Source organism: Euleptes europaea, chromosome 2, assembly GCF_029931775.1.
Source record: "Euleptes europaea isolate rEulEur1 chromosome 2, rEulEur1.hap1, whole genome shotgun sequence".
Taxonomy (NCBI): Eukaryota; Metazoa; Chordata; class Lepidosauria; order Squamata; family Sphaerodactylidae; genus Euleptes; species Euleptes europaea.
Genome location: NC_079313.1, coordinates 14,727,397 through 14,754,028, shown reverse-complemented (window position 1 = coordinate 14,754,028; position 26,632 = coordinate 14,727,397). Strand labels below are relative to the sequence as shown.

At 49.0% G+C, this 26,632-nt stretch overlaps 1 protein-coding gene across 1 annotated transcript in view; it reads left to right on the top strand.

The window, feature by feature from the left end:
- Positions 1–686: 686 nt before the first annotated feature.
- Positions 687–26,632, top strand: part of KCNN1 (potassium calcium-activated channel subfamily N member 1) — a 76,326-nt gene continuing 50,380 nt past the window's right edge. The window contains exons 1-2 of the mRNA XM_056844498.1: positions 687–768; positions 24,502–24,951. Coding sequence (XP_056700476.1) covers positions 24,583–24,951 — 369 coding nt within the window. The 5' untranslated portion in view covers positions 687–768; positions 24,502–24,582. The remainder of the gene's footprint in view (positions 769–24,501; positions 24,952–26,632) is intronic.

Genomic DNA, 26,632 nt, shown 5'->3' with positions numbered 1-26,632 from the left:
GGGGAGGGGGGGAAGCCGCCGGGGGGGAGAAAAAGATTGAACCGGCGCCCGGGAGAGGCGGGGATGCCGCGGCGAGACCCCGGCGCTGTCTTCCAGCACCCGCCGCCACCGCCGCCGCAGGGCGACCGCGCCAGCTCCGCAGTCGGCGCGGCGGAGGCGAGCCGCCCGCTTCAGCACCGCGGACAGCTCCTGGGCGGCCCGCTTCAGCACCAGGGGCAGCTCCTTGGAGGGTCTCTTCAGCACCAGGGACAGCTCCGCGGCGGGCCGCCCAGGGACGGGGCGCTGGCCGGAGGGACCCCCCAGCCCCCCCTCCCCCTCGGCTGCCCGCCCCCCCTCCAGCCCCTCCAGCCCCTCCCGGACCCCCTTTTCCCCCTGCCCCGCCCGCCCCGGGACCTCGCCAGGCTCTGGCCCCCTTGCCCCCTCGGGCACCCCTCCGGTGGGCACCCTCCCCGCCTCCTCTCCCGAAGCCGTCCCGAGTGCGCCAGAAAGGAGCGGGTCTGCCTGCAGGAGCTGGTGCTCCGGCCCCATCTCCCGCTGGCACCGCCTCGCTGGGCCCAGGGAGGACCGTGGGCTTGGCCCCTCGCCGGGGACGAGCCGGCGTGCCCAGACTGGGCACGGCAGTGGCGCTGCCAGCCTGGGGGAGAGCAGGCGTCCTGGGCGCCCCAGCCGCATAAGCAGGAGCCAGCCCCGGTGCGGAGAAACTTCGCTTGCCACAGCACGTCTTCGCCGAGCTGTTTGTGGAACCCGCCGCCAGTCATCCCACGGAAGGTAACCTCCCTTGTCTTCTTGCTCATGGGGGGGGGGGTGCCATCTGAGACCCAGAGGTGCATGTTAGAACGACCCACATGAATAGTAGTGTGGTTAAGGGGTCGCGCTTCCCCTCCCCATAACTCCTCACATCTCTGGGGACGTGAGCGCTTTTGCCCATGGAGTAGAAGCAGTGAGCCTGAGCAAACGGGAGTTTTCTCTTCCACGACCCTCGGTGCATAAAATTTCTTTTAGCTAGTTTTATAAAATTATCGTCATCCTTGTCTTGCGGCTGGCCTGTTCCATTTGATGTGATGCTTGCTTTTCATAGGTTTCTTAAAAAATAATAATTGATAATCGTTTAAATGGTCACTGTTCGCATCGGAAGAAGTGCTAATCTGCATTTTTATAAATAAATAAACCAGAGCGGATGGAAACGGCCATCGACTGTGTCCATGGGGGTCCTGTTGGCTTTTGAAACCCCCCCCCCAGTTTTCTCGTATGGTCCAATTCCTGCCACCTAAGTATACCACTGTACTGCAGAATTTGAGGCGCGGGGGGGGGGGAATCTCACCTCACTCAGCAGTTCTGTTCCCTGCAATCCTCTTCTAGTTCAAGTTTGTTTGCTTTGGGGGAGGTTTGGGTGGTATCGGCCCCATTTTGGGGCAGAGAGATTTTGTTGTTGCTGTTGTTAAGTAAATGCCTTTTGGGGGGGGGGATGTTTGCATGAGTCCACGTCAAATCTCACTTTATTAAAACGACCTAGGGCCCCATGGGTGAGTGTTCGTCCAAATGATTCCAAGAAGAAGTTTAGATGGACGTGAGATACAGAAATGACACCACTGATATGGGGAAGATGTGTGTAATCAGAAGGGATTGAGTTAGTGGTCTCCTATTTCTCAAGGTTGGGGGGGATTGTTGGGTAGTGGAGACCCCCATCTTCAATGAGAAGCAGGCCTATCTGTACGGGGTGGTGAACAGTCTGTGGCTGCTTGCGCTAAAGGCTTCTGAATTAGCCCACCGATAGCTTTCCAGGTTGTGTTCAGACATCTCTGTGCTGCCTTTAAAATAATCCTCTCCCAATCAGAAGGTTTCCCTCCACTCTCTTTTTTTCATGTGATAGTTATCACTGGCTTCCCCACCTCCCTTTATATTAGAAAATTTAAAGCCCAGGTCCGCGGTCGGCCCAAAGGAAGGGGGGAAGGCTCCTGCCACTTGGAACGTGTGAAGCTGTTGGGAAACGTATCCGACAAACCTCTAAGGAACGGATAAATTTTACAGCAATCCGGGGGCAATGGGGGCAGAGCTGAAGAGAGCCCTCTTTGAGAAGAGCTTTCCTTTTTCATACCGGGCAAGAAAGCAGAGAAAAACCTTCTAGGGGGGCTCCTTCTCTGTTCAGGGCGTATCGGTTTTCCCGCTCCTCAGCCTTCCAGAGTGTCAACTGCGACGGGCGTCAGTGTCAGCCTGAAGCCAGCAATGCTCAGGCGGTTCAGCGAGAGGGGGCCATGCCCCTTGGCAAAGGCGTGCCCCTTCCAGAAGCCTGGCTTCAGCTCCTCCCGTGGTCTCTGAGCACCACAAAAGCAACCAGGAAAGTGGCTTATGGACTGCAGCTGGTCTCCACTGAATGCAGAGACCAGGTCCACGAGCCCTGGGAAACTGCACAATGACCTTGCAGGCGGCTGGGGCCGGGCATGCTCTCCTGCTGCCGTAAAAGCCTCTTGGCCTTCATCGGTGTCGGGGCGAGCCCTAAGTGTGGCCATGACCAGCTACTATGGGGGAGAGGGGAGCAGAGAAAGGGGGCTGTGGTGCCTGAAAGACGGATGGGTTTGCAGTGGCTTTTCCTAGCCAGAATCTGCCTCGTCAGAAGCGTGCAGAGTTATCCTCCGCTGGGGTGTACATAGGATAAGCATGGAACATGAGAAAGTCCAGCAAAGGCTCAAAGACATGCCAAATAAGCACAAGGACCCATTGGCTGTGACAGGAAGTAGGGAGAGGAACAGACCCTCTATCACTGCCCCTTGTGATATTAACATTCGACATCTCAGGCCCTGCACCCTCTCTACCTGCTGAAGTAAGGAGGGTGGTTGTGATAAACAGGGCCTTCTTGGTAATAGCCTCCCTGCTGTCTCCCATTTCCCTCTCTTTGTGGAGAGGGCCTGCGGCTCAGTGGCAGAGCCACTGCTTTGCATGCGGAAGATCCCATTATCAATCCCCAGTACACCCAGTAGAAAGGATCAGGGTGTCGATGACGGGAAAGATCTCCAACACCCTAGAGAGCTGCTGCCAATCCGAGTAGACAACTCTAACTTGGATAGACCAATGGTCTGACTCAAGGGGGAAAAAAGGGGGGTAAAGGTCCCCTGTGCAAGCACCAGGTCATTCCTGACCCATGGGATGATGTCACATCCAGACTTTGTTTACGGGGTGGTTTGCCAGTGCCTTCCCCAGTCATCTTCCCTTTACCCCCAGCAAGCTGGGTCCTCATTTTACTGACCTCAGAAGGATGGAAGGCTGAGTCAACCTTGAGAGGGCTACCTGGGACCAACTTCCGTTGCGCAGAGCTTGGACTGCAGTACTGCAGCTTACCACTCTGTGCCACGGGGTTCTAAATCTTGACTGTGGGTAAGGCAGCTTAAATAAGGGTGTGTGGCTCCGTGGTAGAGCATCTGCTTTGCACACAGTAGGTCTCGATCCCCGGCATCTCCAGTCAAAAGGACCAAGCCGGCAGTAGATGAATGACCTCTGCCCAAGGTTCTGGAGAGCTGCTGCCAGTCCGAGTAGGCAGTACAGACCTCGGTAAACCCTTAGTCCGACTCAGTGTGCAGCACCTCCATGTACTCTCCCTGAACTCGGTGCTATGATTATATATTTTCCCCCTTGGCTGCTCTTTTATTTCTGTTTTCTGGAGCGAGGCGTGACTGTGCCATAGACTTTAGCTCCTGTTATAGATGGGTTTTATATGGTTTCTTGGTGGCATTCTTTTGTAGATCATTGGCTTTAGTTTCTGGTTGTTTTTATGTGTTTTTTTATCAGTTGTAAACCACCTCGGGCCTGTTTTTTTGCAGAGAGGGAGGAGATAAATATTTTAAAATCGATAGCAAGAGGCATCCAGGATTGCAGCTGCCGTGACAGAGATGTACGCTATGGCTTCACATGTGGGGAATACGGTATTCTTGAGAGAGTTCCTTCAAGGAGTAAAGTAGGCTGAGGGGTTCCTGAATGGGGGGAGAACCCTGTCCCATAATACTACAGCTTGGGGTCACCCAATGAAGTCACGGAGAAATAGGTTCAGGAAAGACAAAAGGAAATATTTCTGTACTCAATAAGTAATCAAATTGTGGGATTCACTGCCAGCGGAAATAGTGATGGCCACAAGTGTGTGTGTGTGTGTGTGTGTGTGTGTGTGTGTGTGTGTGTGTAAAGCACCATCAAGCAGCTGACTTATGGCAACCCACGCAAGGGGCTTTCAAGACAAGTGAGAAGCAGAGGCGGTTTGCCATGGCCTTCCTCTGCAGAGCCTTCCTTGGTGGTCTCTCTTCCAAGTACCGACCCTGTTTAGCTTCCCAGATCTGATGAGATCGGGCTGTACCATACCACCTTCCCTTCCTTCATTTATATATATGTACATATGTAAGTGCCATCAAGTCACAACTGACTTACGGCAACTCCTGCAAGGGGCTTTCAAGAAGAAGAAGAGTTGGTTTTTATACGCCGACTTTCTCTACCACTTAAGGAAGAATCAAACTGGCCTAGAATCACCTTCCCTCCCCCTCCCCACAACAGACACCCTGTGAGGTAGGTGGGGCTGAGAGAATGTGACTAGCCCAAGGTCACCCAGCTGGCTTCATTTGTAGGAGTGGGGAAACAAATCCAGTTCACCAGATTAGCCTCTGCCGCTCATGTGGAGGAGTGGGGAATCAATCCTGGTTCTCCAGATCAGACTCCACCGCTCCAAACCACCACTCTTAACCACTACACCACGCTGGCTCTGAACAAGTGAGAAGGAAAGGTGGTTTGCCGTTGCCTTTCTCTGCAGAGTCTTCCTTGGAGGTCTCTCTTCCAAGTATTGACCCTGCTTAGCTTCCCATCCTGACATTTACTATGCAGACTATGTTTACGGAGTGGTTACTTAGCCATTGCCTTCCCCAGTCGACTACACTTTTCCCCCAGCAGCAAGGTGGGTACTCATTTCACTGACCTCAAAAGGATGGAAGGCTGAGTCCATCTTGAGCCGGCTACCTGAAACTGACTTCCATCGGGATCGAACTCAGGTCGTGAGCAGAGCTTTCGACTGCAGTACTGTAACTTACCACTCTGCGCCATGGGGCTCTCTCAGGGTCGACTTACGTTCTTATAATTGCCGAAGCTTATCCATCACTCTGTGTTGGGAGAATTTGTAGACCACGTAGAGGGGACGCCACAATTCAAGCTCCAGATTTTTTTCCTGGCTTTTCTGTGACTCCTATTACCATCTGAATTAAGGCCAATGAGGATCAGGGGTGGGGCCTTTTTTGCTGTGGTGCCCTGTCTGTTGAACTTCCTCCCCCATGACACTCGCCTGACACCTTAACTGTCCTTAAAGCACCAGACAGAGACCTTCCAACTTTACTGCATGCTTGGTTGACTTCTCAATCTTGATTCCCCTCCATGTTGGCTCATTAGGTATGATGGCTGTGTGTGTGTGTGTGTGTGTGTGTGTGTCACAGCTGACTTGATTTGAGAGCCAGCGTGGTGCGGTGGTCAAGAGTGGCGGACTCTAATCTGGAGAACCAGGTTTGATTCCCCGCTCCTCCACATGAGCAGCGTACTCTAATCTGGAGAACCATATTAGATTACTCGCTCCACCACATGCAGCCTGCTGGGTGACCTTGCTGGGTGAGAACTCACAGTTCTCTCAGAACTCTCTCAGCCTTGCCTACCTCCCAAGGTGCCTGTTGTGGGGGGTGGAAGGTGATTGTAAGCCCCTTTGAGATTCCTTTCAGTAGAGAAAAGCTGGGTATAAAACCCAACTCTTCTTCTTCGTATGGTGACTCTAGGGTTTTTAGGACAAGAGATGTACAAGGAGGATTTTCTGTTTGCCAATGATTAGATTTGTGAAGGTTGATTTTATTTGGGAGTTGGTCATCTTGTTGGGTTCTCTTCAGATCGGATTATTATCTTTGTGATCGGATAGTGATCTCTGTTACAAACCCTGTTTTCTTGCATTGCTTACAAAATGCATTCTTCACACAACACATAATTAAATTGTGGAACTCCCTGCCTCAGGTTGTGGTGATGGCTGCCAATACGGAAGGCTTTAAGTGGGGAGTGGACATGTTCATGGAAGAGAGGGCTATCCATGGCTACTAGCCAAAATGGATACTAGTCATGATGCATCCCTATTCTCTCCAGGAACAGAGGAGCATGCCCATTATATTAGGTGCTGTGGAACACAGGCAGGATAATGCTGCTTCAGTCGTCTTGCTTGTGGGCTTCCTAGAGGTACCTGGTTGGCCCCTGTGTGAACAGACTGCTGGACTTGATGGGCCTTGGTCTGATCCAGCATGGCCTTTCTTATGTTCAAATGATGCAAAGTTGTTCTATGTTGGGAAAATGGGATACAGATAATTTTAATCAGCCCACCGAGAGACCTTCCATTGGGATGCATAACAGGGAAGTTGCTCTCTGATAACAATGGGATTTGGAAAGGGAAAGAGATCACATTGGGGAGGCAGCCCAAAACATTCTACCATCCAACTTAAACAGCCACAGCTGGAGTCACACCTCACTCAGCATCCTCTGGGAAGTGCTGTGGCTCAGTGGTAGAGCATCTGCTTGGCATGCGGAAGATCCCAGGTTCAACCCCTGGAATCTTCAGTTGAAAGGATCAGATAACAGAAGATGGAAAAGACCACTACATGAGCCCCTGGCAAGCCGCTTCCAGTCTGAGTAGACAATACTGACCTTAGAATGGAATAGAATAATAGAGTTGGAACGTACCACCAGGGTCATCTAGTCCAACCCTGTGCACAATGCAGGAAATTCACCACTACCTCCCCTCCCCCTCACTGATCACTACTCCATGCCCAGAAGATGGCCAAGATAATCCCCCCCTCTCAAGATCTGCCTAAAGTCATAGAATCAGCATTGCTGACAAATGGCCATCTAGCATCTGCTTAAAAACCTCCAGGGAAGGAGAGCCCACCACCTCCCAAGGAAGCCTGTTCCACTGAGGAACTGCTCTAAGAGAGCCAGCATGGTCTAGTGGTTAAGAGCGGTGGTTTGGAGCGGTGGACTCTGATCTGGAGAACCAGGTTTGATTCCCCACTCCTCCACATGAGAGGCGTAGGCTAATCTAGTAAACTGGGTTGGTTTCCCCCCATTCCTGCACATGACGCCAGCTGGGTGACCTTGGGCTAGTCACAGCTCTCTCTGAATTCTCTCAGCCTCACCTACCTCACAGGGTGTCTGTTGTGGGGAGGGGAAGGGAAGGTGATTCGCCAATTTGAGTCTCCCTTAAGTGGTAGAGAAAGTTAGCATATAAAAACCAACTCCTCCTTCTAACTGTTAGAAAGTTCTTCCTAATATTTAGACGAAAACTCCTTTGATTTAATTTCAACCCATCAGTTCTAGTCTGACCTTCTGGGGCAACAGAAAACAGCTCAGCACCCTCCTCTATATGAAAGCCCTTCAAGCACCTTGACAGACAGATGTTCTGATTCAGTTGAAAACATCTTCACGTGAGACATTCTGGGACAGGAAACGCGTCTTTGGCACCACTGGAAATATTCCCCTCCCACCTATCCACACACGTGCCACAGCCAACCTGACTTGTGAGATTTCCAAAAGCCAAATAAGCAGGGGGTGGGAGTGGCGGCTGCTTGAATGCAAGAGTGTTGGTGTCCTTGAAGAGGGGGAAGTCAGAGCAAGTATGTCTGAAAGGCACAAGAGCCTCCCTCTGCCAGATGCAAACCACTGGGCCAGCTAGCCCCGTATCGTTTTTTCCGACTGGCAGTGGCTCTCCAGGGTCTCAGGCAGAGAAAGGTCTTTGCCAGCCTTTGAGAGAGTGGACCTGTGATCTTTGACATGCAAACCAGCTGCTGCACCGCCAAGAGACGGTTCAAAAGAGCCCATGAAGCTGAGTCAGGCTATCAGGGTCATTTTGGCCTACTCTGACTGGCAGCTGCTCTCCAGGGTCTCAGCAATGCAGATTCTGAGAACTTAGGCAGATCGTGAGAGGGAGGGCAGGAAGGGTTGCATCAATGCTTGGCTCACACGGCCCTTTCTTACATTCCCAGGGTAATGGCGATCAATCACCACTTTGGGGTTAGGAAGCAATTTTCCTCCAGCCAAATTGGCCAGGGATCCCGGAGGGGTTTTCCCCCCACCCCATCTTCTGGGCATGGAGTAGGGGTGACTGGGGATGGGGGAAGCAGTTGTGAATTTCCTGCATTGTGCAGGGGGTTGGACTAGATGACCCTGGTGGTCCCTTCCAACTCTATGATTCTAGAGGTCTTTTTATATCACCTACTAACTGATCCTTTTATCCTGAGCTGGAGATGCTGGGGATTGAACCTGAGACCTTCAGCATGTGAAGCAGATACACTACCACTGAGCCACAGCCCTGCCCCAAGATTTTTTAAAAATTTCTTGGGCTTCTCAGCACATGCAGGCAAACCCATGGACCATCTAGCTCAGTGCTGGCTCTGCAGCAGCCATCCAAAGTCTCAGGCCAAGACAAGTCTGAGCGCCTTCACCTGGAGAAGCCAGAGACCAAACCTGGGGTTTTCGGCAAGCATAGCAGGGGCTCTGCATCTTGATCCATCTGATCTAATCTTGCGCCCTTCTGATTGGCCATGGCTCGCCAGGATCTCAGGCACAGAGAGGCCATTGCTGGCATGTGATTACATGCTTCTCGCCCTCCTGGAAAGCAGCAATTCCAGGAACTGAACCTGGATCCTTTTGCGTGAAAAGCAGGCATTCCACAGCTGAGTAAGGTAGGCTGAGAGCATGGCGAAATCTTTTTTTTCTTCTTTTTTTGAATGGATGCCTCGCCTTATCCTTTGAGTGGCTTGTGACATTCTGAAGGCAGCATGGTGTAGTGGTTAAGAGCAGCGGACTCTAATCTGGAGAACTGGGTTTGACTCCCCACTCTTCCACATGAGCAGCGGACTCTAATCTGGAGAACCGGGTTGGTTTCCCCACTCCTTCACATTAGCAGCAGACTCTAATCTGGTGAACCGGGTTGATTTCCCCACTCCTCCACATGAAGCCATCTGGGAGACCTTGGGCTAGTCACAGCTCTCTCAGCCCCACCTACCTCACAGGGTGTCTGTTGTGGAGTGAGGAAGGGAAGGCAATTGTGAGCCGCTTTGAGGCTCCTTATGGTAGAGAATAGTGGGGTATAAAAACAAACTCCTCCTCCTCGGTGCATTTTGGTCCCTCCTGCCCACTTCTGCCATCCCTTCCCAAGACCCCACTTCACTCCATCTACCTAATTGGCTCCAACACGTCATCTTTCTCCCCACCCAAAAACAACACCTGTTCCTCCCTAGTCTAATTCCCTTTTCTCATCCCTTCCTCCCCATGTCTACCTATAGGAACCAGTTCTTCCCCTCTCTCTTGTTTCGGCTGCTCGGGCTGTCTCTTAGGGTGCTGAGGTCTTCTTGATGGTGGCCCTACTTTTATGGAACGGCCTACTGAAAGAGTTCAGAAGGTCAACACCTTGAGTGATTTTTCCAGAGCAAGGAGACAACATAAAGCATCTTTGGATGGGTATTCATGGAGGAAAGGGGTATTCATAGCTATTAGTTAAAATGGATTAGTTAAGAGGGGAGTGGACATGTTCATGGAGGAGAGGGGTATTCATGGCTATTAGTTAAAATGGAAACTGGTCATGCTGCATACCTATTCTCTCTAGTATCAGAGGAGCATGGCCATTATATTAGGTGGTGTGGAACACAGGCAGGATAATGCTGCAGTCGTCTTGTTTGTGGCTTCCTAGAGGCACCTGGTTTGGCCACTGTGTGAACAGACTGCTGGACTTGATGGGTCTTGGTCTGATCCAGCAGGGCCTTTCTTATGTTCTTATGTTTCTATTTTTCTGATGTAATGGAGCTGATATTTTTCTGATGTAATGGAGCTGATACATGCGTAGAACTTGTCTGGCCAGGGTCTACTGTGAAGTTGTTAATGTGAATTCTTTTCATTTGCTGATTGCAATGTTTTTGCAATGTTTTTTGTGGGCCCGGGGAGGGAGGAGAAGATCAATAGATCATTATTATCAATAGATGGCTTAAAAACAGGTAGCAAGAGAGCCTGGGGTGGGGAGGATAAGTCTTAAGCAGCCCCACCCCAAACTCACAGATAGGTTTGCCAGCTCTGGGTTGAGAAATACTCGGGAGATTTTAGGTGTGAAGCATGAAGTGGGCGGGGTTTGGGGGGAGGGACTTCCCTGGAGTATAATGCCATAGAGTCCCCCTTCCAAAGCAGCCATTTTCTCCAGGCAAACTGATCTCTGTCTCCTGGGGATCAGTTGTAATAGCAGGAGAGTTCCAGTAGGGTTGCCAACCTCCAGGTAGTAGCTAGAGATCTCCTGCTATTACAATTGATCTCCCCTGGAGAAAATGGCCACTTTAGCAATTGGACTCTATGGCATTGAAGTCCCTCCCCTACCCAAACCCTGCCCTCCTCAGGCTCCACCCCAAAAACCTCCTGCCAGAGGCGAAGAGGGACCTGGCAACCCTAAGCTCCAGCCACCCCCTGGAGGTTGGCAAGCATACTCACAGATCTTGGTGTCGGATGAACAGATGTCCGTAGCTTCGTCTCGAGAATTCTGCCTCCCCAATCCTCCCCAACAATTAATCCCTTCTCCACTGCAGCTCTTTAGGCCTTGGCCATCTCACTGGGTTGATGTGTGGGGCAGGAAAGGAGGCCAGAGGGAAAGAGCTGGCATTGCCCAGAAGCTGAGCCACTGGCTATGTTTTTACTCTGAGCAGGCCGTGGCAGATCGAATCGTTCCATCATTCTCCATTATATCTTCACAACAACCCTGCAAGTTAGGCTAGGCTGAATGAAAGGCTGAAAGCGGCTGAGCCAAGATCATCCAGTGGGCTTCAAGGCTAAAGTAGGATTCAAATCCAGGGGTCCCATTTCTGAGTTCTAACTGCTGTACTGCATTGGCTCAAAAGAGGCTCTTATCTATCTCACTTTTTAAATCCTCCCTCCGTCCAAGGAGATATCACTTACAACCGCCCTGCAAGGTGGAACCAGAAAACCTCCCCTAAGATACATGGTTGTCAAAAATAAAAGAGGTTTATATTTTAGTGAAGCTAACCGCTTACTAAAAAAATAATGATATTAATAGTGTAGAACTGTTATGGACAAGAACCACTCAAAGAATGGAAATGTCCATTTTATAATAAGATATCATTTTGATTAAGCGAGAAGGGGCTACGGATGCAGGGTTGTAAAGTATTTTATGTGACTTTATGATATTATGTGATATTATTTGTTTTTAGTTTATGTATATATTTACTGTTGATTGTCCATTTCTCTTAATAAAACTTTAAAAAACAGCCCTGCAAGGTAGGTTAGGTTAAGAGAGATTATGGCTGACCCCAGGTCAGCTTCGTAGTTGAATGAGGATTTGAACCCAGGTCTCTCCTGTCCTGCTTTGATATTCTAGCCATGGTGCTGCACCGACACCTGTTTCAGCTTTGCCTCTTTCGGTGTTTGACCTGTCCTTATACGAATCTGCCCCTGAATTCAAATAATGTTCTTAGTTCCTTCTCCAGAGGCCGGGCAGCTGGCAACTGGGATCTTCTCTGTGGTGCCTGTTCCCAGCTGTGCCAGCTTTATTGCTCTCTAAGTCAATGGATGAAGATGGTTTTTACCCACCCAAAAAATATTTCCTGCATTCCCCCCTCCCCCCCGGAAGGTGTGACAGGTAATTTATGCATGGGAGTTTTACCTGAGGTTTGTTGCTCACTGGACCCACACTTTCCTGTTGGGAATCTACGCACCAGCAGCCTCCAAGATCAAATCAAGTCCCCGCCCCTTTAAATGCTGCTTTGTAATTGGCTTACTTTGTAGTGCTTACTGTGAGAGAAAATTTCCCCCCAGAAAAACCCAATTGCTGCATAAAAAAGAATGTTAACAACAAAAAACGGAGCAATCTGAAAGTAGGGGGTGGGGAGAAATCGAAGCCTTGGTTTTAAAAAGCCTTTCTTCTGCTCAGAAAGAGCTCCAACAAAGCAGGAAGCATTTGAATCCCCACCTCTTTACACGCTGCTTTGTAATTGGCTGTAAGAGAAACCAAGCTTGGGTGTCCCGCACGTTGCCTTATACTCGGGAATTTCAGCTGGGCTGAGCTCAGGGGCGAGAGAAGAATCGGGTTAACCGAGGAACGGGAAGGTCCGGGATCTTTGATGGCTGGCAGCAAGGTCATCTCTAATGGAGGGGAAACTCATGCGTAACTCCAAGGAACAACCAAGACAGACCGGAGGCGACCGTGAGTGAAAGTACCCATGCATGAACGACCATAGTCAGAAACTCACGGCCAAGTTCATGTTCTGCTGCATGTTTGTGACCATGAAAATCCTTTGATTTGGCCAACCCCGCCGGGTGAGCTTTGAAATGCATCAAGGCTGTGGTCCAAGCTCATTTCTTCTGTCTCTCCTGGCCAGTTGGAATGCAGCTATCTGGCTGGTGTCCAGACACAAGGAGGATCTTCAGTTGAACCTAGCAAGACAAATCCCTGCATTCATTCGCTGGTGTCACGAAGACCTCGTGCACATGCTGAGGTAGAGAGAGACTGCTTGTCAAAATGTTTCTTTGGAGTTTTAATTTTTCACCTTAGTCCCCTTTACCTATTTTACCTCAGCAGAAATGAGACACCAGAGGCTTTTTCAAGTGAACAAACAAGAAACAGATTTATTAAACACTGTACAAGGGATTGATGGGACTAGGTTTATGGGCAAAAACTCCGACTTTATGGGTAAGGCATATAATAAAGCAAGAAAGTGGCATACAAAGATAGAACCCAATGCAGTAATTGCGAGGTGATATGTACAATAAAAGTTGCAATGGACTACAGGTTGAGGTTAAATAAATACATTTATTTACGGCAAAAGACAGAATAAAAGTCCAACTACAACCTGTGAGAGATTAAGATCTCTCCTGTTTAAAATATCACAATTTAAAAACCATTAAAACCAATAATTTACCAGATAAAAATTAGCCAGTCCCAGTGATTACCTTTCCTGTACGGACCTTAATTGAAGCAGAGCAAAATTTGGCAACTTGAGAGAGACAAAAAGAGTCCCAGTCCCAAGAAGAAGCTTCATTATCTCTTCCTCTGATTCCATTAAATTTATAAGTGGATGGATCAGGTTCCGCCGGATACCCTCGTAACAACCACATCTCAGGAGCACATGGTTTGTATTTTCCATTTCTCCCGCACCACACGGGCACTCCCACTGTGCTCTTGGCAGCTTCCTAAATTTTCCCTCCAATAAAGCTGAGGGTAGAGCAGATCCTCGCGCGAGGGTTAAAGCTCACCTATACTTATTTGATTCTAGTGTAAATAAATACATAGCAGGGACCAGACGGTAGCGTATACTGGAAGGAGCTAGATAAGCCGGGAAGCTCCTAAGATCTGTTTGTCTCTCAATGTCATATATCCTTTGCTTCATTGAGGCCTTTGCTTGCTCTCGCCTGAGCTCTAAAAGGGATTGTGGAAAGAAGCCTAGTCTTTCTATTTTTTCAATGGAGTGCTTCCACCATTTAGATTAGGTTGAGGTTTAATTCATGCCATCGTATTCCCTATTACTATGTACGGGTGTGAGAGCTGGACAATGAAGAAAGCTGATAGGAAGAAAGTAGATTCCTTTGAAATGTGGTGTTGGAGGAGAGTGTTACGGATACCATGGACTGCCAAAAAGACAAACCAGTGGGTTCTAGATCAAATCAAGCCTGAACTGACCCTAGAAGCTAAAATGACTAAACTGAGGCTGTTGTACTTTGGACACATTATGAGAAGACAAGAGTCACTGGAAAAGACAATCATGCTTGGAAAAGTTGAAGGCAGCAGGGAAAGAGGAAGACCCAACAAGAGATGGATTGACTCAATAAAGGAAGCCATGGCCCTCACTTTGCAAGATCTGAGCAAGGATGTTAAGGATAGGACACTTTGGAGGACATTGATTCGTAGGGTCGCCATGAGTCGGAAGCGACTTGACAGCACTTAACACACACACAGGTTGAGTATCCGGACTGCTTGGGACCAGAAGTGGTCCGTATTTCGGATCTTTCCATATTTTAGAAGAGTTTGGAATTTTTGCACATACATAAGGAGATGTCTTGGGGATGGGACCCAATTCTAAACCTTAAATTCATTGATGTTTTATATATGTTTGATATATACTTTATACACATAGCCTGAATGTAATTTTAAACAGTATTTTAAAATAATTTTGCATACGCTGAACCATCAGAAAGCAAATTGGTGGGCTGCTGAGAACGCCTGCATGCCGGTTAAAAAAGTCAAATTTTGGGGTCAGTCCGAATATCAGATGTTTGGATATGGGTTACTCAACCTGTACTCACCTGTTGCCTTATAAAAGCAACCTCCTGATCTCTGTTTCAATCCTCACAACAATAACCCTGTGAAGTAGGTTAGTCTGAGAGTGTGTGACTGGCCCACGGTCACCCAGTGAGTTTCCATGGCTAAGTGGGAATTCAAACCTGGGTCACCCAGATCCTGGTCCAACACTCTAACCAGAGCACCACGTGTGTACATCAGTTGGAAGGGGGAGGGCAGCAATGTATCGAGGGAGATAAGAGACGTGGCAATTTGTGCATACGTGCTCTTTATCGAGTCTAATAGATCAGGTCTGCTTTGGAAACCAGACCAGGGAATTTAGAAATGCCAAAACCCAAGGGAGGGTTCAGGTCAGGAGATTTTTTTTTCTGAGGGAGACAAGGAAAGAGAGTGGCCGAAGGCCATTCATTTCAATTTCAATTCATTTCAATTTGCAGCTCAAATTTTGCTTTAAACCATGTTCCACGTCTAGAAAAAAAATTGCCTGAATATTCTAATTTTCTGGATTAAGAGAATGAGAATGCTCTTCTGTGAGAAAAAAATCCCCGCCCATAGAAAACTAGGATGCTAAGGCTAGGGTCATAGAATCATAGAATCAAGTCCAAAGGATGTCTGGGGGAAACCTGGTTGGTCCTGTGTAGGGAGGAACAAGATTTCCCTTCCGAGCATCCTAGAATCCTAAAGTTGGAAGGGACCACCAGGATCATCTAGTCCAACGCCCTGTACAATGCAGAACATTCACAACTACCTCCTTCACACACACCCAGTGACCCCTACTCCATGTCCAGAAGATGGCCAAGATGCACTCTGTCTCATCATCTGCCTAAGTTCATAGAATCAGCGTTGCTGACAGATAGCCATCTAGTCTCTTCTTAAAAACCCCCATTGAAGGAGCGCTTACCACCTCCTGAGGAAGCCTGTTCCACTGAGGAACTGCTCTAACTGTGAGAAAATTCTTCCTAATGTCTAGACGGAAACTCTTTTGATTTAATTTCAACCTGTTGGTTCTGGTCCGATCTCCTGGGGCAACAGAAAACAACTCGGCACCATCCTCTATATGACAGCCCTTCAAGTACTTGAAGATGGTTATCATATCCCCTCTCAGTCTTCTCTTCTTCAGGCTACACATACCCTGCTCCTTCAACCTTTCCTCATAGGACTTGGTCTCCAGACCCCTCACCATCTTTGTTGGCCTCCTCTGGACACGTTCCAGCTTGTCTACATCCTTCTTAAAGGGTCTTCTTCCTGCCACTTGCTTCATTTGCTGTGTTCCCATCCCTTTAATTTTTAAAAAAATATTTAAGTAATGGAGGAAAGCAACAAATGATCATTTTCTTCTCAGGTGTGCATGACACTTGCTTGGGAGTCGGGAGAATCGTCTTGCACATCACCATTGCAGACATTAAATGCAACCAGCCGTGTGATGCTTCCACCCAACCCTGAAAGCTTATCCATTATACATAATGAGCAAATGGACTCCAGAGTTTCCCTCCGTGCACGCAAACTACCAGCTGATTTTTGATAAGCTGTCAATTTAACAAGAATAGTGGCGCCCTGCCCTCCTCTACGTGACAGCCCTTCAATTACGTAAAGAGAGCAATCCTGTCCCCCCTCAACCTCCTCTTCTCCAGACTAAACATTCCCAACTCCCTCAGCCTTTCCTTGTAGGGCTTGGTCTCCAGGCCCCTGGTCATCCTCGTTGCTCTCCTCTGTACCCTCTCGATTATGTCCACATCCTTTTTGAAGTGAGGACCCCAGAAATGCACACAATACTCCAGGTGCAGCCTGACCAATGCAGTGTACAGCGGAACTATGACATCTTCCAATTTGGATGTTATGCCTCTGTTGATGCACCCTAAGATTGCATTAGCTTTTTTGGTTGCTGCATCACACTGACTGCTCATATTTAACTTATGGTCCACTTAGTTCCTCACCTTTGGAGACGCAGTGTCTCCCCTCCCTTTGCAGTCAAATACAGAAAGAAATTTCCAGTTAAAAATCTCAAGTTCTATCACCAGTGACATCAAGGAAAAGCTCTGCATGACACAAGAAAGTCCCACTGCTGGCAGAACCAATCCACAAGATCCAATCCATTGCCTGTTTTCATGTACCAGTTTTTTTCCCTCTGCATTTTCCATCATTATCTGTGAATCCAACAATTGGTCCACTGGGCATATGTTATATTATCAGTGACTGTGGGATAAAGACATAGGGGAGCCTCCATTTGTAACGTTGCGATGTTACATCCAAGAGGAGACCCGGAAGTGACATTGGTCAACTCTAGGAGTTGACTAAAACTCTATGCTTTTACCATAGAGTTCCCCCCATGATTCCTAGAGAGGACCAACAACATTTCCTGGAGCTGGAACTGGAATCTAGAGAACTGGGTTTGATTCCCAACTCCCACACATGAACAGCTAGTTTGGAATTTCCTTCATTGTGCGGGGGGTTGGACTAAATGAACCTGGTGGTCCCTTCCAACTCTATGATTCTATGAAAATGCAGAACCAACAGCAGAATGGAGACATTTGAAACCACCGGCAACAACCCACAGATGCCTAAATACCCAAATGAATGTGCATTAATTCATGCCCGGTACTCTGATCTTTCTAATAGGACACGCGCTGTCCCCCGGGCTCCAATCCTGGGTAGAGTTGTGTGGGCGAAGACGGCCTTCTGGATCCTTTTCCACACTGCAAGAGTCACTTGCTCTCTTCCTCTCCCTGCTAATTTTTCCGTGACCCATTTCAGATCACTCCTGGACTTGTTTATTTAGAAAATGTATTTGCTGCCTCTCTGGAGACCTTCCGGAGGCTGCTTCTAAAATCACAACAATGCAGCGAAATCATAAAAGCAACAACATAGGAATGATCAGTGATAAAACAAGCCATCGCAACAAAGCAAGGGGCAGAAAAAACACAGGGGGGAAAAAACATTCAGCAGCCTAAACTGATATCCACACGACTGCTCTCAGGCTAAAAACAAACCATAAGAACTGCTAAAAAGTGATAAAACCCCTACAGTTGAAAGCCTAGGCAAAAAGAAATATTTGGGCGAAGCACCTCAAGGAGAAAGGCAGCACCAGGTTACCTTCAAGGGGGAGAGCATATCAAAGGTCAGGTGCCACCACTGAAAAGCCCTATCTTTGGTTGCCACTCCTCTCTCCTCCACAAGTACAGAGAGCAGAGCTTAAGATGATGACTTACGTAGGGTTGCCAACCTCCAGGCGATCTCCTGCTATTCATAGAAGCATAGAATCATAAAGTTGGAAGGGAACCCCAGGGTCATCTAGTCCAACCCCCTGCACAATGCAGAACATTCACAACTACCTCCACCCCCAGTGACCCCCACTACATGCCCAGAAGATGACCAAGATGCCCTCCCTCTCATCATCCGCTTAAGGTTATAGAATCAGCATTGCTGACAGATGGCCATCTAACCTCTTCTTAAAGACCTCCAGGGAAGGAGAGTTTACCACCTCTCGAGGAAGCCTGTTCCACCGAGGAACCGCTCTAACTGTTCGAAAATTCTTCCTAATGTCTAGATGGAAACTCTTGATTTAATTTCAACCCGTTGGTTCTGTTCTGACCCTTTGGGGCAACAGAAAACAACTCGGCACCCTCCTCTATGTGACAGCCTTTCAAGTACTTGAAGATGGTTATCATATCCCCTCTCAGTCTTCTCCTCTACAGGTTAAACATACCCAGCTCCTTCAACCTTTCCTCATAGGACTTGGTCTCCAGACCCCTCTGGAGCTGATCTCCGGCCAATAGAGATCAGTTCACCTAGAAAAATGGCTGTTTTGGCAACTGGACTCCATGGTATTGAAGTCCCTCCCCTCCCCAAACCCCGCCTTCCTCAGGCTCTGCCCCAAAAACCTCCTGCTGGTGGCGTAGAGGGACCTGTCAACCCCACATTGAAGTCCCTCCCCTCTCCAAACCCCGCTTTCTTCAGGCCCCACCCCCAAAATCTCCAGGTATTTCCCAACCCTGAACTGGCAACCATATCTGGGACTGAAAGGAGAGGTCTAGCCATCCAATGGATGTTCCTTCCTTCATACCATTGTCAAGAGCCTAGAGAAAAAATGTCCTGTTCCTTTAATAGAGGCATAATGGAATGTTATTTACATGGGGATGCCATGGGAAAGCTTTAACTGCCCATTTCCGCACATTAAGCCTCTATTAAAGAGCCAGGATATTTTTCACCAGGGCAGTTGGCCACACTAGTTCCATGGTGAGAGAAAGAGAGACAGAGAGAGCATATAACCCTGAACATTTCTCCCTACAAAGGAATCTTATTTTCCCTAGGGATTTATAGGTTTCCCCCATTGCATTCCCTTCTTATTTCAGAATTTCTCTATGCCCTGCATTGTGCGCCTCCCAAATTTTGATTTAGCTGAATTTATAAAATTCAGTTTTAGAAATGGTGTAGTGGTTAAGAGTGGCGGACTTTAATCTGGAGAACCAGGTTTGATTCCCCACTCCTCCACTTGAGCGGTGGACTCTAATCTGGTGGACGGGGTTGGTTTCCCCACTCCTACACATGACTAAAAGCTTGTGCAGAAGCTATTGGAAAGTCAATTTATATGGATATGAAGGGGGAGCTCCCCCCCTCCGCGCCTCCCCTGTAGCAGTGAGCATCTCTGTGCATTTTTAAAGCACAGATTGCTTGTCAAAGCAACGCTCTTTCCCCTTTCCGGAGGCACCTAGAGCTTTGGGGCAGAGGAAATGGAAATGTCATCTGCGTGCCCTCTCTATCTCCGTCAAAGCTGAAAGGCAAGCTGCAGTTGCCGCCAAAGAAGGCAAGTCCAAAGGATGTCTGGGGAAAACCTGGTTGGTCCCGTGTACAAAGGAACAAGATTTCCCTTCCTAGAATCATAGAATCATAGAGTTGAAAGGTACCACCAGAGTCATCTAGTCCAACCCCCTGAACAATGCAGGAATTTCACAACGACCTCCCCCCTACACCCCCGATGACCCCTACTCCATGCTCAGAAGATGGCCCTCTCATAGTCTGCTTAAGGTCGTAGAATCAGCATTGCTGACAGATGGCCTTCTAGCCTCTGCTTTAAAACCTCCAGGGAAGGAGAGCTCACCACCTCACGAGGAAGCCTGTTCCACTGAGGAACCGATCTCACTGTTAGAAAATTCTTCCTAATGTCTAGATGGAAACTCTTTTGATTTAATTTCAACCCATTGGTTCCGGTCCGAACTTCTGGGGCAACAGAAAACAACTCGGCACCCTCCTCTATATGACAGCCCTTCAAGTACTTGAAGATGGTTATCAAATCACCCCTCAGTCTTCTCCTCTTTAGGCTAAACATACCCTGCTCCTTCAACCTTTCCTCATAGGACTTGGTCTCCAGACCCCTCGCCATCTTCGTTGCCCTCCTCTGTTTAGAATTTCTTACTGTTTGGTACTATGTTTTTGAGTCTTTCTTACTGTTTGGCACTATGTTTTTGAGTCTTGATACAGTTATATAATGCACACACCAATTTAGTCTTTACTAGTCTTTATTGTTCATTTGGTCATTGTTGCTGTTGGTCTCTATTTCCTAAATTGACTTGTAGCATGAGAGTTTTTGCTTGTTTATTAACCTCCAGTTGGGGCCTGGAGGTCTCCAGGAATTAGAACTGATTTCCAGGCCAGAGATCAGTTCCCCTGGAGAAAATGGCTGACTTGGAGAGTAGACTTTATGGCAGGGGTGTCAAACATAAGGCCCGCGGGCCGTATCCAGCCCCTTGAGAGTTCTTATCCGGCCCGTGAGGCAGCTTCCCTCGCACCAGCCCCGATCTGCGCTGCCCAGGCATGACCTGGCCCGACCAAGTGACATTTATGTTATATCCAGTCATTGTAACAATTGAGTTCAACACCCCTGCCCTATGGCATTATAACCTGCTAGGGTCCCCTCCGAAAGCCACACCCTCTCCCAGCTCCACCCCCAAGCTCCAGGAATTCCCAACCCATAGTTGGCAACCCTCTGCCTCATTCCGCTAAGCAGAAACACTCTCCTCTGGCCAATTTTTCTACAGAGACTCCACAGTAGGGTTACCTGCTCTGGGTTGGGAAATACCTGGAGATTTTTGGGGTGGAGCCTGAGGAGGGGGGGTTGGGGAGGGGAGGGACATCAATGCCACAGAGTCCAACTGCCAAAGCAGCCATTTTTTCCAGGTGAACTGATCTCTATCGGCTGGAGATCAGTTGTAATAGCGGTAGATCTCCAGCTACTACCTGGAGGTTGACAAAACTAGTTGCCAGCTCTAGGTTGGGAAAAAACCTGGAGATTTTGGGGGCATAGCTTGAGGAAGGCGGGGTTTGGAGAGGGGAGGGACTTCAATGTCATAGAGTCTAATTGCCAAAGAGGCCATTTTCTCCAGGGGAACTGATCTCTGTCGCTTGGAGATCAGTTGTAATAGTGGGAGATCTCCAGCCACCACCTGGAGGTTGGCAACTCTACGCCACAGCCTCTGGGAGGTTCTGAATCCCCACTTCAGATGCTGAGGGCTCGGTGCCGCCTCCCATTTTCCCCGACTCGCTTCTCTTCCTTGAAAGCCACGGCGTCTCTTTGCCCTGTAATTTCCCTGACAGCCTCGGGCCCCTTTGCAGGGAACGCTTTGCCTGCTGTCAGGGTGAGCCGAATCTGGGTGCCAGCGCTTCAGAGGGGTGTAATTAGCCGCCGCAGGAGTAGCACTTCGGTAAGAACCTTGCGGCGCGGGAACAAAGCCACCAGCATAGGGGGAGAGGGGGGAATGTGAGGTGGCGCGCGGCAGGTACAATTGCACCCTGGCAGAGCGAGTGCAGGGCTTGATTGGCACCAGGGCCCATCCCAGTGGTGCCAAGTATGCATGGTGTCGTGACTGGGGGTGGGGATAGAGCACGCGCGGATGTATAAATGTCTGGCTTTGCACAGTGACTTTATATTTGGGGAATCCCTGGTTCAAATTTTGTCTCTGGCGTGATCTCACTCAGGGACCTTGGCAAGCCACAAGCCCGCTCATCTGCAATATGAGAGTGTTAATTTAGGATTGCCAATAGGGTTGCCAGCCTCCAGGGACTAGCTGGAGATCTCCTGCTATTACCACTGATCTCCTGCCAATAGAGATCAGTTCCCCTGGAGAAAATGGCTGCTTTGGCCATTGGACTCTATGGCATTAAAGTCCCTCCCCAAACCCTGCCCTCCTCAGGCTCTGCCCCAAAAACCTCCTGCCTGTGGCAAAGAGGGACCTGGCAACTCTAATTGCCAACCTCCACGTGGCACCTGGAGATCACCTGCTATTAGAATTGATCTCCAGGCAACCAAGATCAGTTCCCCTGGAGAAAATGGCTGCTTTGGAGAATGGACTTTATAGCAACCTGCTGAGGTCCCTCCCCTCCTCAAATCCCACCCTCCCAGGCTCCACCCCCAAAATCTCTAGGCATTTCCCAACTCAAAGCAGGGAACCCTACCTTGTCCTACCTTGCAAGAGAGTTGTATACTACATTGTATGAGAAGCACTTTGAATATTTGTAAACCTCCTACAAATGCTGAGAATTATACTCGTGTTGAAAAAGTTTTCGGGATTCCTCTTAAAAGCAAGCCGGGAAGCTGGCCGTTTAAGTCTCATTTCTGCCATAAACTGGTCAGCGTCCTTAAGTCAAGCCTTGCTTTCTCACATCCCACCCTGCATGGTGTTTCCGCAAAACTCCACCAGGAGGGCATAAGGGCCAGCATGGTGCAGTGGCTAGCATGTCGAGCTAGAGTCTAGGAGGTAAAAGGGTAAAGGTCCTCTGTGCAAGCACTGGATCATTACTGACCCATGGGGTGACGTCACATCCGGACGTTTACTAGGCAGACTTTGTTTATGGGGTGGTTTGCCAGTGCCTCCCCCAGTCATCTTCCCTTTACCCCCAGCAAGCTGGGTCCTCATTTTACCAACCTCGGAAGGATGGAAGGCTGAGTCAGCCTTGAGCCTGGCTACCTGAAACCGACTTCCGTCGAGATCGAACTCAGGTCGTGAGCAGAGCTTTTGACTGCAGTACTGCAGCTTACCACTCTGCGCCACAAGGCATTTAGAGTCTAGGATACCTGGGTGCAAATTCCCTCTCAGCCATGACTAGGGTTGCCAATCTCCAGGTGGTGGCTGGAGATCTCCTGGTATTACAACTAATCTCCATAGATGATCCTTTTGTGCAGTTTCAACAGGCCTCTTTTTAAATATTCCTATCGGAAGGGGCCTGGGCAAATGCCAGGAGGAATGCCAGCCGCATTGAGTTCCGCGAGGGAGAAAGGCAGCTAATAAGTGTTTTAAACAAACAAATAAATGAAACATTGATGGATATTAGCCAAATGGGTCCTCCATATTCAAAAGCAGTCTACCTCTGAATAATTGGATGCTGGGGACCAATCGGGGAGAGTTGTTATTTTTCTACCCTTATTGCAGGCTTACCAAGGCAGCTTTAGGGTTGCCAACCTCCAGGTACTAGCTGGAGATCTCCTGCTATTAGAACTGATCCCCAACCGACAGAGATCGGTTCCCCTGGAGAAAATGGCCCCTTGGGCAATAGGACTCTATGGCATTGAAGTCCCTCCCCTCTCCAAACCCCACCCCTCCTCAGGCTCCACCCCCAAAACCTCCAGGTATGTCCCAATCCAGAGTTGGCAACCCTAGACATGACGTTGCCTGGGAGACTTTGGTCAATCATTGTCTCTGAGCCTAACCCGCCTCACAGGGTTGTCGTGAGTACAAAAGGGAGACAGTGAGAACCACGTGTGCCATCCTGGGCTCCTTGGAGGACGAATGGAATAAAAACCTGATCAGCAGCCTTCTCTCCAAGGCTGCCCCTTCCGTTATCTTGTATTTGGAGTTAAACTGCCTCTGATCTAGTATTTTTCTCTAACATCCTTGCCAGTAGCTGTTAGCAGACCTTTCTGCTTCCATGCATTTATCCTTTCTCCCTTTTAAAGCAAGGGGCCATCATTGCAGCAGGGGGTTCCACAAGCTAATTGGGCATTGTTTGAAAAAGGGATTTCCTTCTGTGCAAAGAACCAGGAACAGTAGAGCAAAGAGCAACCAAGCCTTTCTTTAAAGCTGATATTTGAAAGAGCTTTTAAAAAGGACCACAATTATGATCATACTGGTGGCAATAATTAGCATTTATACAGCCAGTCTTCGGAAATGGGCAGTATCTTGGTTCCTATAACAGGCAGTCAAAAGTGTGGAAACAAATCTGTTCTACTCACCATTATGGGGATTTCTGCGTCCTTGTTTAGCAATAGGGTTGCCAGCTCTGAGTTGGGAAATACCTGGAGATTTGGGGGGTGGAGCCTGAGGAGGGCAGGGTTTGGGGAGGGAGGGACTTCAATGGGGTATAATGTCACAGAGTCCACCTTCCAAAGTGGCCATTTTCTTCGGGTGAACTGATCTCTGTCGCCTGGAGATCAGTTGTAATAGCGGGATATCTCCAGCCATCACCTGGAGGTTGGCAACCCTATTTAGCAATCAGGTTAGGGTCTTTTCCTGTGAGTATGTTTAGCTGATAACCTCTGCACGTTGAGCGACGGTTATGATTTCCCCAGGGTTATAAACATGAAGGATTGTTGCCATGTTCTCTCTTCTGGACAGAGGAGGGTTGAGGGAGGAAGCCATAGGAAGACAAGTGTGTGGAGAAGCCAAGGTTCTTTGAGGGCTTTTCAGTGGGTTGCCAACCTCCAGGTACTAGCTGGGGATCTCCTGCTATTACAACTGATCTCCAGCCGATAGAGAGAGAGAGGGGCCTGGGCAACCCTAGTGGGACATCAGACTGACCACTGTTGGAAACAGGATGCTGGACAAGACAGACCCACCTGGGTCTGGTCTAGCAAAGGGACATCTAATGGTCCCTCTTCGCCACTGGCAGGAGGTTTTTGGGCGAAGCCTGAAAAGGGCAGAGTTTGGGAAGGGGAGGGACTTCAATGCCATAGAGTCCAATTGCCAAAGCTGCCATTTTCTCCAGGTGAACCGATCTCTATCAGTTGGAGATCAGTTGCAATAGCAGGAGCTCTCCAGCAAGTACCTGGAGGTTGGCAACCCTAGGAATAAACCAATCAACCAACCCAGACTTGGCAACCCTAGGCAGCGTCTAGCTGTCCCCTGTCGGGAGCAGGAGGCTCTCCTCCGCCTAATCCAGGAGGGCTCTTTGTCTCTTCTCCCCAGGTCAATGCTGACTCCCAAATTTTGAGCCATGCTGGATCCAGGAGCGGGGGCAGCGAGACGAGCCCTTTTGCCGAGATAGCCATGAACAGCTGCAAGTTCAACGGCGGCGTGGTCCGGCCCTTGAGCAGCCTAAGCGCCTCCCACCGGAACCTGCACGAGCTGGATGCCGAGACCCAGCCCCTGCAGACCTTCCACGACTCTGGCCTGGAGGTGGTGGTGTCCAAGTCGGAGAACAGCAAGACGTCGGACCCCCACCTGGACGAGGCGGGGGAGGCGGAGGGGGCCGCCCACGGCCAGAAGAAGAACCAGAACATCGGGTACCGGCTGGGCCACCGGAGGGCCCTCTTTGAGAAGCGCAAGCGGCTGAGCGACTATGCCTTGATCTTCGGCATGTTCGGCATCGTGGTCATGGTCACCGAGACGGAGCTCTCGTGGGGGGTCTACACAAAGGTAAAGGCATCCCTTTGGGGCTTGGGCATCGTGAATTATGAGAGCCCGCATGTGGTTAAGAGCGGTGGTTTGGAGTGGTGGACTCTAATCTGGAGAACCGGGTTTGATTCCCCACTCCTCCACATGAGCGGCAGACTCTAATCTGGTGAACTGGGCTCGATTCCTCACTCCTCCACATGCAGCCAGCTGGGTGACCTTGAGCTAGTCACAGTTCTCTCCAAACTCTCTCAACCTCACCTACCTCACAGGGTGTCTGTTGTGAGGAGAGGAAGGGAAGGAGATTGTAAGTTGGTTTGATTCTTCCTTAAGTGGTAGAGAAAGTCGGCGTATAAAAAACCAACTCTTCTTCTGCCTTTGAGACATTTCAAGGGAGCACAGTCCAAGTTTGCTTTACAATAACTTTACGAGGTAGGCCCTGGAATATGACTGGCACAAGGACACCCGGTGAGCTTTGAAGCTCAAGTGTACCCTTGGGGAAAAAAATAAAAGCTGATGCCTCTCTTTGCTCAATCTGGCCATTCAAGGTGACTTGCTATATATAAAAAGCACAACCCATAAAATGACACAATCCAAAAATGACGTCAAATAGCCGGCTTGCTGGGGTGACTTTGGGGGCAGACACACTTTCTCAACCTAACCTATTTCACAGGGTTGTTGTGAGGACAAAATGGAGCCATTTGGAAGTCCTTGAAGGAATCCGGGATAAAAATGGATAGATAAGTTGGTGGTTGTTTTTTAAATGTCAGTCAGAGGACTATTGGGGGGGGGGCTCTTTAACCCATTCACTTCCAGCTGTTTTTTTTGTGTGTGTGTGCTAAACATCACCTTCCTGTGCTTGGCCTTATTTCCTGCTCCAGTGGAGAAATGCACCAGTGCCTCCCGTCTTTCCTTCCACATAGGGTTGCCACCGGCGGGAGGTTTTTGGGGTGGAGCCTGAGGAGGGCGGGGTTTGGGGAGGGACTTCAATCCCATAGAGTCCAATTGCCAAAGGGGCCATTTTCTCCAGGTGAACTGATCTCTGTCAGCTGGAGATCAGTTGTAATAGCAGGAGATCTCCAGCTAGTACCTGGAGGTTGGCAACCCTACTTCCACAGCAGATGGGGACAGCCATAACTCATGCATAGCACACACAGCTTTCATTCCTTGGCCCAGTCCCCAGGATCTCCACTTAAACAGGGTTGCCAACCTCCAGGTAGTAGCTGGAGATCTCCCGCTGTTACAACTGATCTCCAGCCAACAGATATCAGTTCACCTGGAGAAAATGGCCACTTTTGCAACTGGATTCTATGGCATTGAAGTCCCTCCCCAAATCCCGCCCTCCAACAGCTTTGCCCCAAAAGTCTCCAGGTATTTCCCAACCCGGAGCTACCACTTAGAGGGTGTCAGAGGGCTTGACTACACATTACATTGTTTAGGGGTCTGCCCCTGTTGCTGTCACATAAATGTGCACTTGTCGAATAGGGACACTATGGGATGCTTTTAAAGCAGTCCTTAGAGGGAATTTGATAAGTTTGGCGGCTGCCAAACACAAAGACAGAGTAAAAACGATACATGAAATTAATTTTCTTATAGAAGAGAAAAGTTGCAAGGTTAAAAGGATTAAAGGAAGGAAAAGTAAAAGAAATAAAAATTTAGAAAAAGAAATAGAGATTTTGAAAAAGCAGTTAATAATTGTTTAAAT